This window comes from Trachurus japonicus, chromosome 24 (genome assembly GCF_045865225.1).
Source record: "Trachurus japonicus isolate A0001 chromosome 24, Traja_1.0".
NCBI classification, from domain to species: Eukaryota; Metazoa; Chordata; class Actinopteri; order Carangiformes; family Carangidae; genus Trachurus; species Trachurus japonicus.
This window is the reverse complement of record NC_140930.1, coordinates 11,374,482-11,390,619: the sequence shown is the minus strand read 5'-3', so window position 1 is coordinate 11,390,619 and position 16,138 is coordinate 11,374,482. Positions and strand designations below refer to the sequence as shown.

At 39.2% G+C, this 16,138-nt stretch overlaps 1 protein-coding gene across 3 annotated transcripts in view; it reads left to right on the top strand.

Annotated features, from left to right (window-relative positions):
• The window catches only part of reps1 (RALBP1 associated Eps domain containing 1), a 38,854-nt gene that overhangs the window by 16,031 nt on the left and 6,685 nt on the right, over window positions 1–16,138 (top strand). The window contains exons 5-13 of one of the 3 annotated variants that reach the window (XM_085771731.1): window positions 3,623–3,753; window positions 5,058–5,220; window positions 5,315–5,378; window positions 6,292–6,446; window positions 9,938–10,059; window positions 11,145–11,222; window positions 12,802–12,889; window positions 13,957–14,058; window positions 14,717–14,777. In XM_085771731.1, the coding sequence (XP_085627857.1) occupies window positions 3,623–3,753; window positions 5,058–5,220; window positions 5,315–5,378; window positions 6,292–6,446; window positions 9,938–10,059; window positions 11,145–11,222; window positions 12,802–12,889; window positions 13,957–14,058; window positions 14,717–14,777 (964 nt within the window). Of the gene's footprint in view, window positions 1–3,622; window positions 3,754–5,057; window positions 5,221–5,314; window positions 5,379–6,291; window positions 6,447–9,937; window positions 10,060–11,141; window positions 11,223–12,801; window positions 12,890–13,956; window positions 14,059–14,716; window positions 14,778–16,138 lie in introns of all 3 variants that reach the window. The other 2 variants (XM_085771729.1, XM_085771732.1) reach the window with 2 other exon arrangements.

The following is a 16,138-nucleotide window of genomic DNA, read 5'->3' as shown; positions in this document are numbered from 1 at the left end:
ATGGCTCTAAAATAAAAAGTCAAATATGGTCTAATTTGCCGGTACACTTGACTAAAACTTTGGAAAGGAGCGCGGCACTCAATGAGTTAATAACAGCCATATTTAGTGCGTTATTACTAAGTTTAGTTTAAAGCAATACTTAAAGGACAATTCCAGGCGAATTCAACTCGGGGGTGTATTTTCATATCATTTTAGGTCTAAAAGAAGGAATCTGAAGATTTTCAGTTTAATCGCTCCTGTTTTGCGGTAGTTGCGTCTGTCCCCGCATCGCCACGGCAGCAATGAATGGGAGTGGATGTAAGTTCTGCTGTTTAGGCTGTTTCCAGCCCTCAAAGCCGCAATTTTTTTCCACAGACAGCGTCAGATGGCGACTCAAAAAAATGTACACTTGAAGCAAGTCAAGAGTTGATATTCCTGTGTTTACGACACAAACGGTAGCTCCTACTGCGCCTGAATACACCAGCACGGCAACTGGGTCTCACGCGAGACTCCGGGAGACTTTGAATTAGATCTAGTTTTACAAACATGTCGGCTTGCTTGAAGTAAATAAACTTCTCGGTGCATGTTTGAGTCGCCATCTGACGCTGTCTGTGGAAAAAAACAGCCTAAACAGCGGAACTTACATCCACTCCCATTCATTGCTGCCGTGGCGATGCGGGGACAGACGCAACTACCGCAAAACAGGAGCGATTAAACTGAAAATCTTCAGATTCCTTCTTTTAGACCTAAAATGATATGAAAATGCACCCCCGAGTTGAATTCGCCTGGAATTGTCCTTTAAGAACTTTCAGTTTTGGTCTCCCAAAACTCCCGGTCGCGTGCAACAACTCGGTGCTGACCTGTTGATCTGCCTGTTTTGTGAGTTTGCAATCAGTATCTCCTCGTTCATGGTGTCAACAGGGTGAAATGGTGTCTGAAAACCTCCGACCTGTTGACTTCAGGCCGGGCTCAGCCCATTACAACGTTTTCAAAGTGTAGTGCGGAAAATATGATCCGCCGTAAACACGGTGTATTTTATTTTGAAAATGAATCGGGCGTTTTGTACACGATTTCCTGTCCCGCACGAGCTGCTCTGTGCTGAGTTTATGTTCCGTGCTCCATAGATTACATTACTTAAAGCAGATAACAGCGGCACGGCCGTTTCGGCTAATGCTGTGTTCAAGGCAGGCTTTTGAAACCGTAAGTTACAGCTTCAAGTCACAACTACGACTTGGTAGCGTTCCAGGTAACCCGTAGCTCGTGTTTTTACCGTCCTGTTGTCTGTGAAAGTCCCTATAACGGCCACTCGTAACTTCCGACCCGTGAACTCGTACCAGATCGAACTGGTATGACTTCACAGGAAGGAAAAACACAAAGTACGAGTTTCCTTGAACGCACCATGAGTTAGCAGCCCCCGCCCTTGTCAGGCATCAATTGGTCCTCGTGCTACGTCACCACATTCACGCGCATCCCTTGGCTGCACACACAGCCCTTCATGCCGTTCTCTCCCCTCATTGGATAACACTTGTATCCCACAAGGAAAATTTTCTCCTCGGGTTACAGCAGAGCAGAGTGACGGAGAGACTCGTGTTTAGGCTGAAATACTTCATGTAAGTGATTGCTGACGGAAAATAGGACTATTTAGGACTTATATTAACAAAAACATTCCACTGATATCTGCTTTAAGTTTGTCAGTTCTGTTTGCATTGGTCGCTGGTTGGTGTCAATATGATCAGTTTTGTAATGTTGTTGATTTGTTTAAGAATTGAATTGATCAGTAAACCTGGTCATTTGAGGATTGTGTCCAAAGACTGAAGTCATTTTAACGCCATTAACCGAGGGCTGGCGGAGTTGGAAGTGTTTGTTATTGTTATCATTACTTTGGCCAAAAAGGACCAATATTCAGATTTTAGTCTGGAGAGTAGCCTACTAGCCGTGTTAGATGTTCGAAGGTTTGATTGATATTATGTCTTGTGTGTATTAAATTTTTTGTTCTGTGCATTTATGAAAAAAAAAAAGTCATGGTCTAATTTGTTGCAAACAAATAGCTAAAAGTTTCAGCTCATGTCTAGACGCCAGATATTTTTTCTTGTCTACCACTCATTTAGCTGACATGCCACTGATGCCAGCATCTTCTTTGAATTAAACCAGCATTAAGCAGTTAATCAATAAGAAATATACTAGTTTGACTTGTAAGCAGTGTTCTTTTTTCTGGAAAAAATACACACATTTCCTGATTGAAGTTTCTCCAGTGTTTCAGATTTTCTGTCTATTGAATCAAAGCAAGATGCTTACACTTTTTTTTTTGTGCTATTTCTTGAGTGATTTATGAGCCCGGCAATTCAATTGAATTTAATTGAAAAGAAGTATTTAATTTATTCATTCATGATGAAAAATGAAATCATTGATGTAATCCTGAGTTAAAATTATTAGGAAAAATGTTATAACATTCACTTCTTTTTAGTGGGAGAGGAGAACTTTTAAATTAAATACTAACACCTTTTGATTCTGTGGCTACAACAAAGAAGCGTGGAGCTTTTCAGTCTCTGGAGCACAGGATATAGAAATATTCATGATAAAAAAAAAAGTGGCAGAAAAGTTGGCACTTGTTTTGATTGTAGTGAGGAAGCAAACTGTGTGTGTTCGCTCGCAGCTTGTACAGTACGTACTGTTAATGGTGTTTGCTGAGAAAGCTAGTTACTGCAGTTAGTCATCAGGGGAACAAAGCGGACATCACATGACGCTGGCATGTCCTCCTTCAGTCAGCACAAGATGTGTGGTCAGGGATGAAATCACAAAAGAAGAGTATTGGGAAAATGTCAATTGAAAAATTGCTGAATTAATATAAAAGCAAATGAAACATCTGCTGTTTCCAGATGTGAGGAATCAGAGCTTTTCTGTGCCACACATGAGAGTGAACTGCACACGACTGATCTCAAAGTTGGTCTCTTCAGGCTTTTGAAAATGTTTTACCTCATGTTACTTTCCATAGAATATTAGGCATATTATGGACAAATGTTTTTTTTTTAATTATATTATGGACAAATGTTTAATTGATCAACCAAGACAATGGTCTAGGGATGTCACGATTATAGATTTTCTTTGTACGATTATTGTCAGAGAAATAATCACGGTATTACGATTATCGTGATTATTATGCATTAATTAATTTAGATCATATGAATGTGTAAAATCAAATACAGTCAAAATATAATTACATTACTAATTATTTACACTAAATATTTTAAGTCTCTACTATTAATGTATAACCATTAACCAATCATTAATCCTGCAGGGGAAGTGTTTTAAATATTCAAGTCATTAATTGCCATCTATACCAAATATTTAAGTTTATCATTGTTTGTTTTTTTTAGCACAAATGACTTGCTAACATTTATATTCCTACCAATCGTATGTTATGTTAAGTAAATGGACCAGTATTTCTTACATTTACCTTCACTTTGGTGCACATCTGCCTCTGTGTTTCCAACATAATCTTTTTTGGAAAGTGACAGTATTTGGAAATCTTTACGATTAATTAATTGTGGCATTTAATATCGTAATTAATTGTGAAAACAAGTAATCATGACATCCCTACAATGTTCATTAGTTACAGTATAATTAACGTGTGTCTTCCCTGCAGGTCCGGTGCCCGGTGAAGGCATGTGGCCGTCCCACTCGCCTCCCCCTCCAGGCCAGGAAAGTTGGGTCAGTTTCACAGCAGACACGCCGCCATCCAGCACGCTCCCCGCCATGCATCCCTCGTCAGTCCAGGTGGGGAAACTATAGCGTCACCCACAGTCTCAGTTTTCACAACGAATGACAGTAACAGTCCCCTGCTCTTCGTTTCAGGCCAATTTTCAGCACATTCATCATTTGTTACAATGCTAAAACAATCAGGCGTCTGTTTATAGCCATTTATAGCAGTGACCCACAGGAGATGATATAATAAGTAATTAATTTAGATTAGGAGGTTATGAGTGGCTCTGCATAATATTATGAAATCTGTGTTGATCATGATGGTAAATATCATCAACCTCTTTCATTAGACAGAAAGACGCCGTGACAACATTAAGCGTCGCTTCAGACATGAGCCAGCGTTTTAGATCAGAGCTGCGAGATTGAATCTCCCACAGCTTGTGTGACACCGCTCAGGCAAATCAAGAAACTGTGAAGGCCCCTGTAACCCAGTCGCTAATTTTAGACGTCGTGCCGCGTTTCAGCCTCTGAGATCAAGTTATTTCATTTGTGGAATTGTCATTCGGAGCTAAATAACATGTTTTTGCTCAGAGGTTGGGATCTGATGACGTCTGGTCCGTCCCACATGGTCCTGGTTCTCAGGATCATTTCGGTTTAATGAAACTCAAATCTTGTTAAATTAATTAAATGAAAAACTTGTTAAAGGGATAGTTCAACATTTTTGACAAATTGGCCCATTGCCATAATCCCTATAGTTTTAGGAGTAGGTTCGTTACCTTTAATTGTCGGTGCAAGCTGTTTTTAGATCGGCGGAGCAGAGCCGCGAGCTGCTCTGAGCTACGCTACGGAGGCTAATGGGATTTCTTGGTTTCCCTCATCAAACTCATCAAATACACAATCCAACAACTCCAAAACTCTCTGGTGGACAAGTTGTGACCTGCACATTCACCACGCTATGAGATAATAACGGAACATTATGAGACTGAGTTGTTTTTGAGGTAAATGCAGAGACTGCTTGCAGAAAAACTGCCCCCCGACGGGAACGCGCATCAGCGGCTTTGCATGAATTTACCTGGAAAACAACTCCGTCTCATAATGTTCTGTTATTATCTCAAAGCGTGGTGAATTCTCTGCCGTTCTAAAAACACCTTGCACCGACAATTAAAGGCAACGAACCTACTGCTACGACTATAGGGATTATGGCAATGGGCCAATTCTCCAAAATGTTGAACTATCCCTTTAAATTAACTCAATGGAAAAACTTGTTTTTACACTGTAAAAACTCTTAAAGGTGATTGTAAAAGTGTTGTAGCCTCCTGAATGGATACAAATTTGACCCAAACCTTCACCTTCTTATCTTGTGATTTTTCTGCACACAGGAAAGCACAACGATACGAACAGTGGCCTCGGCAGCGATGACCAACGAGATCCAGCGACAGTCCAGCGGCTACGACGATCCGTGGAAGATCACGGACGAGCAGAGACAGTATTATATTAACCAGTTCAAAACCATACAGCCGGACCTCACCGGCTTCATACCTGGTAGGAAGACACATAAAAAACAAGACAAAAACAACACACACAAGCTCACTGTCAAATTATGAACCAACTGAATCCTTTACTTTTCTGTTTCCAGGTTCAGCTGCTAAAGAGTTCTTCACCAAATCAAAACTACCGATTTTAGAGCTTTCACATATTTGGTGAGTTTACAGTCAGAGATTAATAGTTTTGTAAACATCTGTGCACCTTTTTAATCAATAGTTAACAGTTGATCCGTGACTTCTTGAGCTGCTACAGACTGAGCAGGACGATCCAACCTGCCTGCCCTTTGTCTTGAAGGGGAATAACATGCTCCTGCATAATTACACATTTAATTACTACATATCAAAAACCAGTTGTCGGCTCACATTACCGTTCTTGCAGGCTCGAGTCGTTTGCGTAGGAGTAAAACCTTAATTTCAGTTGTCACAGCTTGTTTTCCAGCAGGACTCGTCACTACTAGTATGATGGAGCCGTGTGCACTTTGATACTTTCAACAAACACAGCTGAAATTCACTTTTGGGAGGCTTTCAAGAAGCTCCTTAAGCTCCCCTCTCCCCACTGCCCCCAGTAACTCCACCCAGTAACACAGATGAGTTTTCAGAAGCTTTTGTTTTTCTCTCCTGCTGCAATGTGTCATTTTTAAGTTTAGAAAAAGTGAAAACTTTGTTTTTCCGCAGCAGATTCTGCACCAAATCCACCACGAGCTGTGCAACAATTTCATTTTCTTTATTAACATATTTTAAGATGAGAAAACTGATGCTACTATTATGTCTTTCTAAAGTCTTTTTAATGAATGAAGCCACTGCATGGCACCTTTACATCTTGTTTCTTATAAGTAATTAGCAATAAACAAGGCAAAAAGGGAAAGAAATCCTCAACTTTTTATTTAGCAGAACATAAAAAGCCTCTGCAGTGTGCGGATTTCTGTTCCTTTTTTTCTAAGTTTGCAATCTTTAATCCTGCACACAGCCGTCTTTGGATGTTGTACTTTTTGCCCTCTTTTTATTAATGAACAAGGCTGGTTTGTAATGTGTGTGTCTTTTTTTTTTCTTTTCTTTTTTTTTTCTGAAGGGAGCTGTCAGACTTTGATAAAGACGGAGCGCTGACCCTGGACGAGTTCTGTGCTGCTTTCCACCTGGTTGTGGCCAGGAAGAATGGCTACGACCTCCCCGAGAAGCTGCCTGAGAGCCTGATGCCAAAGCTGATTGACCTGGATGACTCAGCAGGTACACGCACACACACGCACACACACACACACACACACACACACGCACACACACACACACACACACACACACACACACACACACACACACACACACACACACACACACACTCTCTCTCTCTGTTGGTTGCTCCCTTCCCTAATTTCTCAACCTCAGGTCTCATAAAACCTGTCAGGTGACGGCACTGCAGTGAGCGAGCAGAACCTGTCTGTATTATGGTTGTAGCTGTGCTGAGCTCTCTCCATGATGTGCTGCTGCCTTTTTATAACATGACGTCCCCTCAAATTTAAGTTTAATTTATTTTTAAGTTTAATTTATTTACAGTACATAGCACCTTTTAAAAGCAAAGAGCATTTGCACCAAAGTGCTTCACAGTCAACAGGTCACATAGGCATAAACCAACATCAATACAACGCAACAACATCATACACTTCAATTAATCAAAGGAAGAGATACAAATTATTAAATTTTTAAATCCCAGCATTATAGAAAAAACAGATTAAGTGCTAATTAAAAGCCAAAACATAGAAATGGGGTCTTAAGGAGCTTCTTGAAAGCCTCAACAGAGTCGGCTTTTCTAATGGCTTCTGGCAGGCTGTTCCAGAGTCGAGGGGCTGCAGCAGAAAAGGCCCGGACCCCTGAATTTATTATTTTTTTGTTAATTTATTTTCCCAAAAAAATACAAATCCATAATTATGTAAGCAAAATAAATATATCATCGTAGTATACATGCGAAATTAAACCAAAAAGCAGGACAAAGAGCAACAACAAAACATGACGTGGCCTCATTAGCTGCGAGCCATTATTAGCATGTTCATTAAGCATGATGAGGTTGTCAGGAAACAGCATCTGGTGTAAAACCTAAACCAAATCAAATGTACTGATGGTTGATCTGTGCTGTGGCGAGGCCTCGTGGGAGCAGCCGAGAGACAATAACAATATTAACTTGTTAATATATTTTTAGATAATGGCAGAACAGCAGAGTAAACAACAACACACACGATGCACACAATTCTCTGTGGCAGGAAACAAAAACAGTTGGTGGTGTTTCAGGTTTCGTCCTTTTAGCTGTGTTTGGACAAATGTAATAACTGCAGAGTGTTTGTTTATCGTTGTTCGTTAGCGCGCCGGCCAAAAACTGCTGCTGTTCAATATTATATCCTCTGAAGGGCAGAGGTTAAAATATCAATGAAAGTGCAGATAATCACAGTGTGTGCTGATGTAACTGGATCAGCAGCTCCGGTAATTTTGTGTTTCCACCCCCACCACAGCAGCCTCAGCCCCCCCCCTCTCCCCACTGCCCCCAGTAACTCCACCCAGTAACACAGATGAGTTTTCAGAAGCTTTTGTTTTTCTCTCCTGCTGCAATGTGTCATTTTTAAGTTTAGAAAAAGTGAAAGCTTTGTTTTTCTGCAGCAGATTCTGCACCAAATCCACCTGTGCTTCAAGGAGTTGTGCAACAATTTCATTTTCTTTATTAAAGCAGATAACAGCGGCACGGCCGTTTCGGCTAATGCTGTGTTCAAGGCAGGCTTTTGAAACCGTAAGTTACAGCTTCAAGTCACAACTACGACTTGGTAGCGTTCCAGGTAACCCGTAGCTCGTGTTTTTACCGTCCTGTTGTCTGTGAAAGTTCCCTATAACGGCCACTCGTAACTTCCGACCCGTGAACTCGTACCAGATCGAACTGGTATGACTTCACAGGAAGGAAAAACACAAAGTACGAGTTTCCTTGAACGCACCATGAGTTAGCAGCCCCCGCCCTTGTCAGGCATCAATTGGTCCTCGTGCTACGTCACCACATTCACGCGCATCCCTTGGCTGCACACACAGCCCTTCATGCCGTTCTCTCCCCTCATTGGATAACACTTGTATCCCACAAGGAAAATTTTCTCCTCGGGTTACAGCAGAGCAGAGTGACGGAGAGACTCGTGTTTAGGCTGAAATACTTCATGTAAGTGATTGCTGACGGAAAATAGGACTATTTAGGACTTATATTAACAAAAACATTCCACTGATATCTGCTTTAACATATTTTAAGATGAGAAAACTGATGCTACTATTATGTCTTTCTAAAGTCTTTTTAATGAATGAAGCCAATGTATGCCACCTTTACATCTTGTTTCTTATAAGTAATTAGCAATAAACAAGGCAAAAAGGGAAAGAAATCCTCAACTTTTTATTTAGCAGAACATAAAAAGCCTCTGCAGTGTGCGGCTTTCTGTTCCTTTTTTTCTAAGTTTGCAATCTTTAATCCTGCACACAGCCTTCTTTGGATGTTGTATTTTTTGCCCTCTTTTTATTAATGAACAAGGCACCATGTGAGTCAGGATTAGTGAGCTGCTGCGGTGCTGGTTGGAGGCGTTTTGTTTCCTTTTCACAGAGTCAATTTACCCGTTTCCCTCCAAACTAAGCTAAGCTCATTTCCTGCTGGTGGTGATAGTAGCTTCATATTACAGAGAGGGATCGTCCGTCTCCTCTGACTTCTGGCATCAAAGCCATTTAAATTAAATACATTTCCCAAGTTGTCAAATTATTCTTTTAGCTGGTAGATCATGTATCACTTTAACTTTAGTAAATCCTAATGTGCAGCGGCTCTGTGGTTGAGTCCAACCTACGGCCCTTTGCTGCATGTCACCTCCTCTCTTCCTCTCTGTCCTGTCACTATCAGCTAAAATAAGAAGATTAAAAGGTTTTTAGACTAAAGAACGAATTTTTTTAAACTATAACAGAGCTGCGGTAATAAGTATAATTTATAAAGGATGTTCACATGAAGAAAACTGCACAACCAGAATATTTTATGCCACTAAAACCAAAGTGATGCTGAGTAACTAATGATAATTATTATTAATTTGTGTTAACTGTTGGGTTGTTAAATGTATCTGAGGCTCACATACAGTACATACTAACCAACCAACCGAGTATTGAGCGCATACATGAACATACTTTTCTGAAGGGCAACATTTCCATATTAAAAATGTAATATTTTTTAATATTTTTTGAGATACTGAATTTTGGGTCTTCATTAAATGTAAGTCATAATCATTACAATTAGAAGAAATTAAATGAATAAAGGGTTACACTTTATTATAAGTACACACTATTAAGCATTAAATACTGAATTCATCATTTATAACACATGAATACTCATTAGTATGTAGTTTATAAACACAGTTAAAAATGTTTGACTCATCACTGATAAGCACTAACTGTATTTATAAACTACATTCTAATGAGTATTTATGTCTTTTAAATGAAGAATTCAGTATAAATGCTTAACTAATGCTTAATAGTGTGTAGGCTACTTATTATAAAGTGTTACCAAATAAAGACATGTAATGTTGTATTCTGTGTGTAATGGATCTATACAATGTATTAGTTTCACTTTTTGAATTGAATTACTGACATAAATAAACTTTTCCATGATATTCTAACTTATTGAGATGCACCTGTACATGAATCCGTCTCGTGTCTCGGTTTTATTCCCACAGAAGTCCCCGAGCCGGCAGCCGACGTCGGATACTCGGGCTCGCCGGTGGAGGTGACCCCCAACAAGTCTCCCTCCATGCCTTCACTCAACCAGGCCTGGCCCGAGATGAACCAGAGCAACGAGGTTCCCACATACACACACACACACACACACACACACACACACACACACACACACACACACACACACACACACACGCACACACATTCATCATGTACTGTGGTGTCACACGTCTGTTTGCTTTTGCTTGTGTTTGCATTTGATTCATCTGAAATAATCGCCCCATGGTTAATCAATCAGGCGACGTTTGGCCTTTTTCTTTATCCATCCACTAGGCTTGGGCGGTATCCAAATTTTGATACCGTCAAACTTCCTCCACATTTTACCACGGTATACGGTATTACCGTGACTAATTAAAAATGATGACGTAAGTGGCATTACCAAACATTGGCTTGTGTCTTCACCATTCAGAAACTGAATACTAGGGCTGAACAGTAGCAGACCAAAATCTCATTGGTCGATTGGTCGCAGGAAAAAAAACAAAACATTTGGAGCCCTGTCTTGTCAAAATTAAGTCAAAATCAATATGACCGAACTGTATATGAAAGGCTATAGGGCTTTTATTTTGAAGGGCCAGATACAGGAAGTCATGACACGCACGCAGACACAGCAGGTCTTAGGTAAAAGTAGGCTAAAACATATTAAACTAACTGAAAATTCAACCACACATAAGTGCTACTGGACATATAATCAATTTTAGACATTAAATTACTTTTATTTAATATTTAATCCTTATCTCCTGTATAAGTGCATTGCATTTTTTCATGGCGGTATTGAAATTGATACCGTTGCTATTTTTAAACACCTGCAGTATACGGTATTACCGTAATACCGCCCAAGCCTACCATCCACCATCCAATTGATCGCAACTCCATCCTCTTCATCATCATCAATAAAAAAACATAATTACTGATAATTCACCAGCTCCTTTTTCTCTCACTTCTGTCACTTCTCGGACTCGCACGAGGCGATGTCTGGTTCTGTTTTTTTTTTTTTGTTTTTTTTTTAAAGTTTCCACCCATCGTGTTTCGACGAGCGAGCGAGCGGTGATGTCGCATTGTGCGGACTTGATGATGTAATTGTGTGATGTCACTGCACTGGCTGACTGACGTGTTTTTTCTCACTGTCTGTCCTGTCTCCTGCAGCAGTGGGAGACGTTTAGCGAGCGCTCCTCCAGCTCACAAACTCTGACCCAATTTGACTCTAACATTGCACCAGCTGACCCTGTAAGTCAATCACTTAGTATGCATGGTTTCACCATTAATGGACAGACATTAACCCTCTCTGGATCTCTCTTTCTCTCTCTCTCTCTCTCTCTCTCTCTCCATCTCTTTCTATCTCTCTGTATCTGTCACTCTCTCTGTCACTCTATCACTCTGTCTGTGCATGATGTTCTTTTCCAAATGCCGTCCGCTGCATCAGCAGTCGACAGCGTGTGTTGTGATTTGGCTGGCTTAGCTTCTATTGGGCATCGCCTTTTTTTTTTTTCCTACAGTGACATCCACCAATCACTAGTGTGCACTTGCAGATTGTGACAGATAAATGTTTCCATGTATGGTCATTACTGTAAGTATTTAAAAAAAAAAAGAAAAGAAAATGTGCGCGGTGCTTTTTGTCATTTTACTGTTGAACTTTCTGTCCAATTACGTTGTCTTTTTTTTATTTAAATCTTTTTTTCTGTCTCTCAGGCAGAATTTTTTCTTCCTTCCAGCAATAACTGGCTCTGGAATGGCTCTGCACAATTAATGTGATGAAAAGTGCGACATTGACAACCACAATTTGCAAGAGTGTGCATCTTTTCTTTTTTTCTTTTTTTAAATTGCTGTAGGTGCTCAGCAATTCTAGGCAGAAATCCCAAAGTAAAAAAATCACTGAGCAGAAGAACCTAAACAATGACAGACCGTTTCATTCATAACCGCTACTTTTTTTTCTCAGTGATAAATTGATGATCTGACTTTTTGTGGAAATATCTCAGCAAGACGCTTTTCCAAGAGGCTCATGCTGTCAGGGAAGAAATATGATAATCCTTTAGCTGATTAAAAGCTATTATACTGTGATATGAAATATATCATTGCATCTAAAAGTCCTGTATTGAAAATGTCACTTGCTGGTACTTAAAAAAATGCTGTAAAGGTATTAAAAAATAATTGTTTGTAATGCAAAAGAGAAAAAAAAGTAATAATAAGGTTTTATGAGTGGAGAAATGTTTTTATAATGCAAAATAAGCTTTTATCTTTGGCAAAAGTTTAGTTTTGTCATGCAAAATCTACTTCTAAGGCAAAAATAAGTTCTAATTGTAAAACTTTGATCATGGGAAAATTGGCTATTGTGTGTTTTTAGAGTGTTATATATTATATTACTGATGGATTCATAAAAAAAGGAGCATTTCAATGGTGTATTTTTACATGTTGTTGGGCAGTTTAATGCATCATTATAGTTACTGTGTCAAGTTTTTAAGAAGGAAGTAGTAACACTAATCATATAGTTTTTACTGACTTAAAGTAAAATCTCTCATTATGAATTAAAATGAATGAGATAAAACTTCAAACTTCTACCTGATTGCTCTGAGTAAATGCAGTTATTATGGTGACATTTCACTTTACCAGCTGCCGGCGTCCACACAGGAGTCACAGTGAAACAATTTCCAATGGGAATAGTATATAATATTTACATAGATACACTCATGAGAGAGAGCCTTTACTTGTGAGACGACTCCTGAACTCCTCCGCCCCTGAACCTCGTCTTGTCTTCCCTTCATAAACCTTCCCGTCTCACCCTGTTCCCTTTCTGTCCCCGTCCTTTCAGGACACGGCCATCGTCCACCCGGTTCCCATCCGAATGACGCCCAGTAAGATCCACATGCAGGAGATGGAGCTGAAGAGAACAGGCAGCGGTGAGAAGAAGCCACTGTCGCCATCCTGATTTATGATTAAATAAAAGACAGTGTAGTCATTTGTGTCATTATATGTTTGCGATGTTAGGAGCTTCACCTCACTGACGATTGCGGTTTAAACCAATATGATACCTACAGGGCCGTTGCTAGGAATTCTGGGCCCCCTTAAAGAATACTAAAGTGGGCCCCTCCCCCTAACTTTTCCTTTTTTTTTCTTAGACTACGTATGTATTATCGTTTTTTATTTAGCCTTCTTTGTTTTGATGCTAATGCAGCATTACACTGCAAAAACTCAAGTATCTTAGCAAGAATATTTGTCTTATTTCTAGTCAAAATGTAATTTCTAGTCAAAACAAATCTCATTCTACTTAAAATAAGACACATCATATTAAAAGTAGCTTGTTTTTAGACACTTTTTACTTCTTTCAAGCATATTTTCACTTGGAATAAGTAGAAAAAATCTGATAGTGGAGCAAGTTTTTCTTTCTTATTACAAGCACAAAAAACTTACTTTCACTGGCAGATTTTTCTATTTATTGTGAATTTAAGTGAAAATGATCTAAAAACAAGTAAAATTTTAGGTAATGAGTCTTATTTTAAGTGGAAAGAGATTAGTTTTGACTAGAAATGAGACATTTGGACAAGAAATAAGACAAATATTCTTGGAAAGATGTTGAGTTTTTTTTACAGTGTACTACGAGTATTAGTCAGGGTCTTACACAGAATAAATCAGTCATACAAAGATTAGACTACTGGGGTTTTTTATGGGCCCCACTGGGCGCTGGGCCCCTAGAATTATCATCACCTTTCTCCCCTATACAACGGCCCTGGATACCTACACATCATGTGTTGGGCTGAGTCTGCAACATGGGAAAGATAATAATACCAACCTAAAAGCACTGCTATTTGTTCTCAGTAAACAGAAACTGTCATTAAATATGATCAAACTACACTTTTCTTTTATTCATAAACACGCAGTGGTCGAATTGACGCTGCGACTGTCACCTGTTTTACATTTTACATTATTTACTCAACACTTTTCTCCTGTTATTCCCTCTGACTTTCAGACCACAACCACCCGACCAGTCCTCTACTTGCCAAACCCCCAGAACTGTCAGAAGAAGCCAAACTACCTGCCTCCATGAAGTTTGTAGCCGCTAACACTGTAGGTGAGTAAAGGACGGTCTCTCCAGCACGAGACGAGTGCACACTGAATCTGAAGTTTTATGTTTATAAGTAGTAAAACATGTGTATTTTCATCTTAAAGGGATAGTAGCATTTTTTTTAAAGTGGGGTTGTATGATCTACAAATAGCCCCTAAGTACTTTAATTGCAGTAGAAGACTCTCTGCACTCCTCCCGTTAGCAACGCCAGCCCATAATAGCCCTGCCCAGAGATTTACAACATACATTGTTGTGAATGGACCCAAAGAAACGGCCTATTTTCACGGCCTAAAAGAGGTTTTACCTGAAAAAAAAATACACAGTTCCATTGTTCGCTATAATATAATTTTTTCCAGCCCCTCAAAGTGCAGGAAAAACACAGTTTTTATTTGGACCTTTCCATTCACAACAATGTATGTTGTAAATCTCTGGGCAGGGCTATGGGCTGGCGTTGCTAATGGGAGGAGTGCAGAGAGTCTTCTACTGCAATTAAAGTACTTGGGGGCTATTTGTAGATCATACAACCCCACTTTTAAAAAATGCTACTATCCCTTTAATGAATAAGTTCCTGCCATGTTATGAATATATGTGTGTGGTGAGTGAAACATTGTTAGGATTTCTATCAGTCAGGAGGTTAACAAAGTGTTTGTTTGTCTCCGTGGAGGTGATGGTTATAGCAGTTCAGACTCCTTCACGTCAGACCAGGAGCCAATCACAAGACAAAGGTCAGTAGCTCTCATATTCTCTCACAATCTTTCTTTATATTTATGCTCATGTTCAGTGCTGAAACCATTTGTTAATTAACCAAGCAGTTGTTTGACAAGAAAACATAAAAAATCTATCATTTTCCACCATGCAAAAAATAGTGAACACTGAAGATTTCAGTTTCTCAAATGACAAGACTGTTACATTTGAGGACGTCACGATGAGCTCTGTTGTTTTTATATACATTTCTTAAGTTAAAGAGGAACTATGCATGATTTTTAGCTTAACTATGCTACATTTTTACCTTATTTAAACAGCTTTGGAGTAATTGTTATGGTTTATAAATGATATGTAACTTGTTACGAGGGAGAACGGAGGCTCTCTGCCTTTCAACGTAGCGTCTCTTGGCCAAAAACCAACCTTGCAAGATCAGAGCCTCCGACCCGGTGTCCCAGCTCTCGTCTCTGCGACACAAACGCGCCCCGTAACCCGTAATCTCTTGTTTATGGCGGATAAAACTACACAGATAAACACATCGTAACATCACATAATGATATATAATGTTATGTACCGCTCTATTCATTGATTTCTCGCCGGCTTTGTTGTAAAGAAAAGCACATGGCCAGGAGGAGGCTTAGCAATTCTTGCATAGTTCCCCTTTAATCAAAAAAAAACTGCCAATTAATAGATCATCACAATTTTATATTTGATATATTTTCCCACACTTTTATTGTTATCAGTACTGTTAGTAGGTTATTTGATTTGATTTTTGATTTGATTTTTATTTGTCTCAAACAAGCACATCAAAAGACAAACAATCTATGTAACCCCTTGAGAAGGGGCTGAACTGAAGGAAGCAAAGCTTATCAAGTTCAGCCCCCCCTTACATTGTGATTCATGTCATACATCTGTTGTTCCATACAATTCAGAAGATTAAAAACATATTGCTTTAATATGAAATAAGACCATGATTATAAATAAAAGGAGTAAAATTAGCTGTCAAGTTCTTTAGCTGTCCAAGAGTGTATGTTTGTACTTACTTTTAAATTGTTTTAAGTTATTGCACATTTTTATATCCTCATCTAGTCTATTCCACATTTTAACACCACAAAAATAGATGCTAAAACTTTTCAGGGTAGAATGGATGGTAGATTGTTTAAAGTTACAGTTCCCTCTTAAATCATATATGCTTTCTCTGACCATAAACATTATTTGGATGTTTATTGGTAGCAGCCTATTCCAGGCTTTAAACAAAATCTGACCTGTTTTGAATTTGACTAGGTCCTCAAATCTTAAAATACCTGATTTTAAAAACAACCGATTTGTATGAGCAAGGTACCCAGCATGATGAACCATCCTTATGACTCTTTTTTGTAAAATG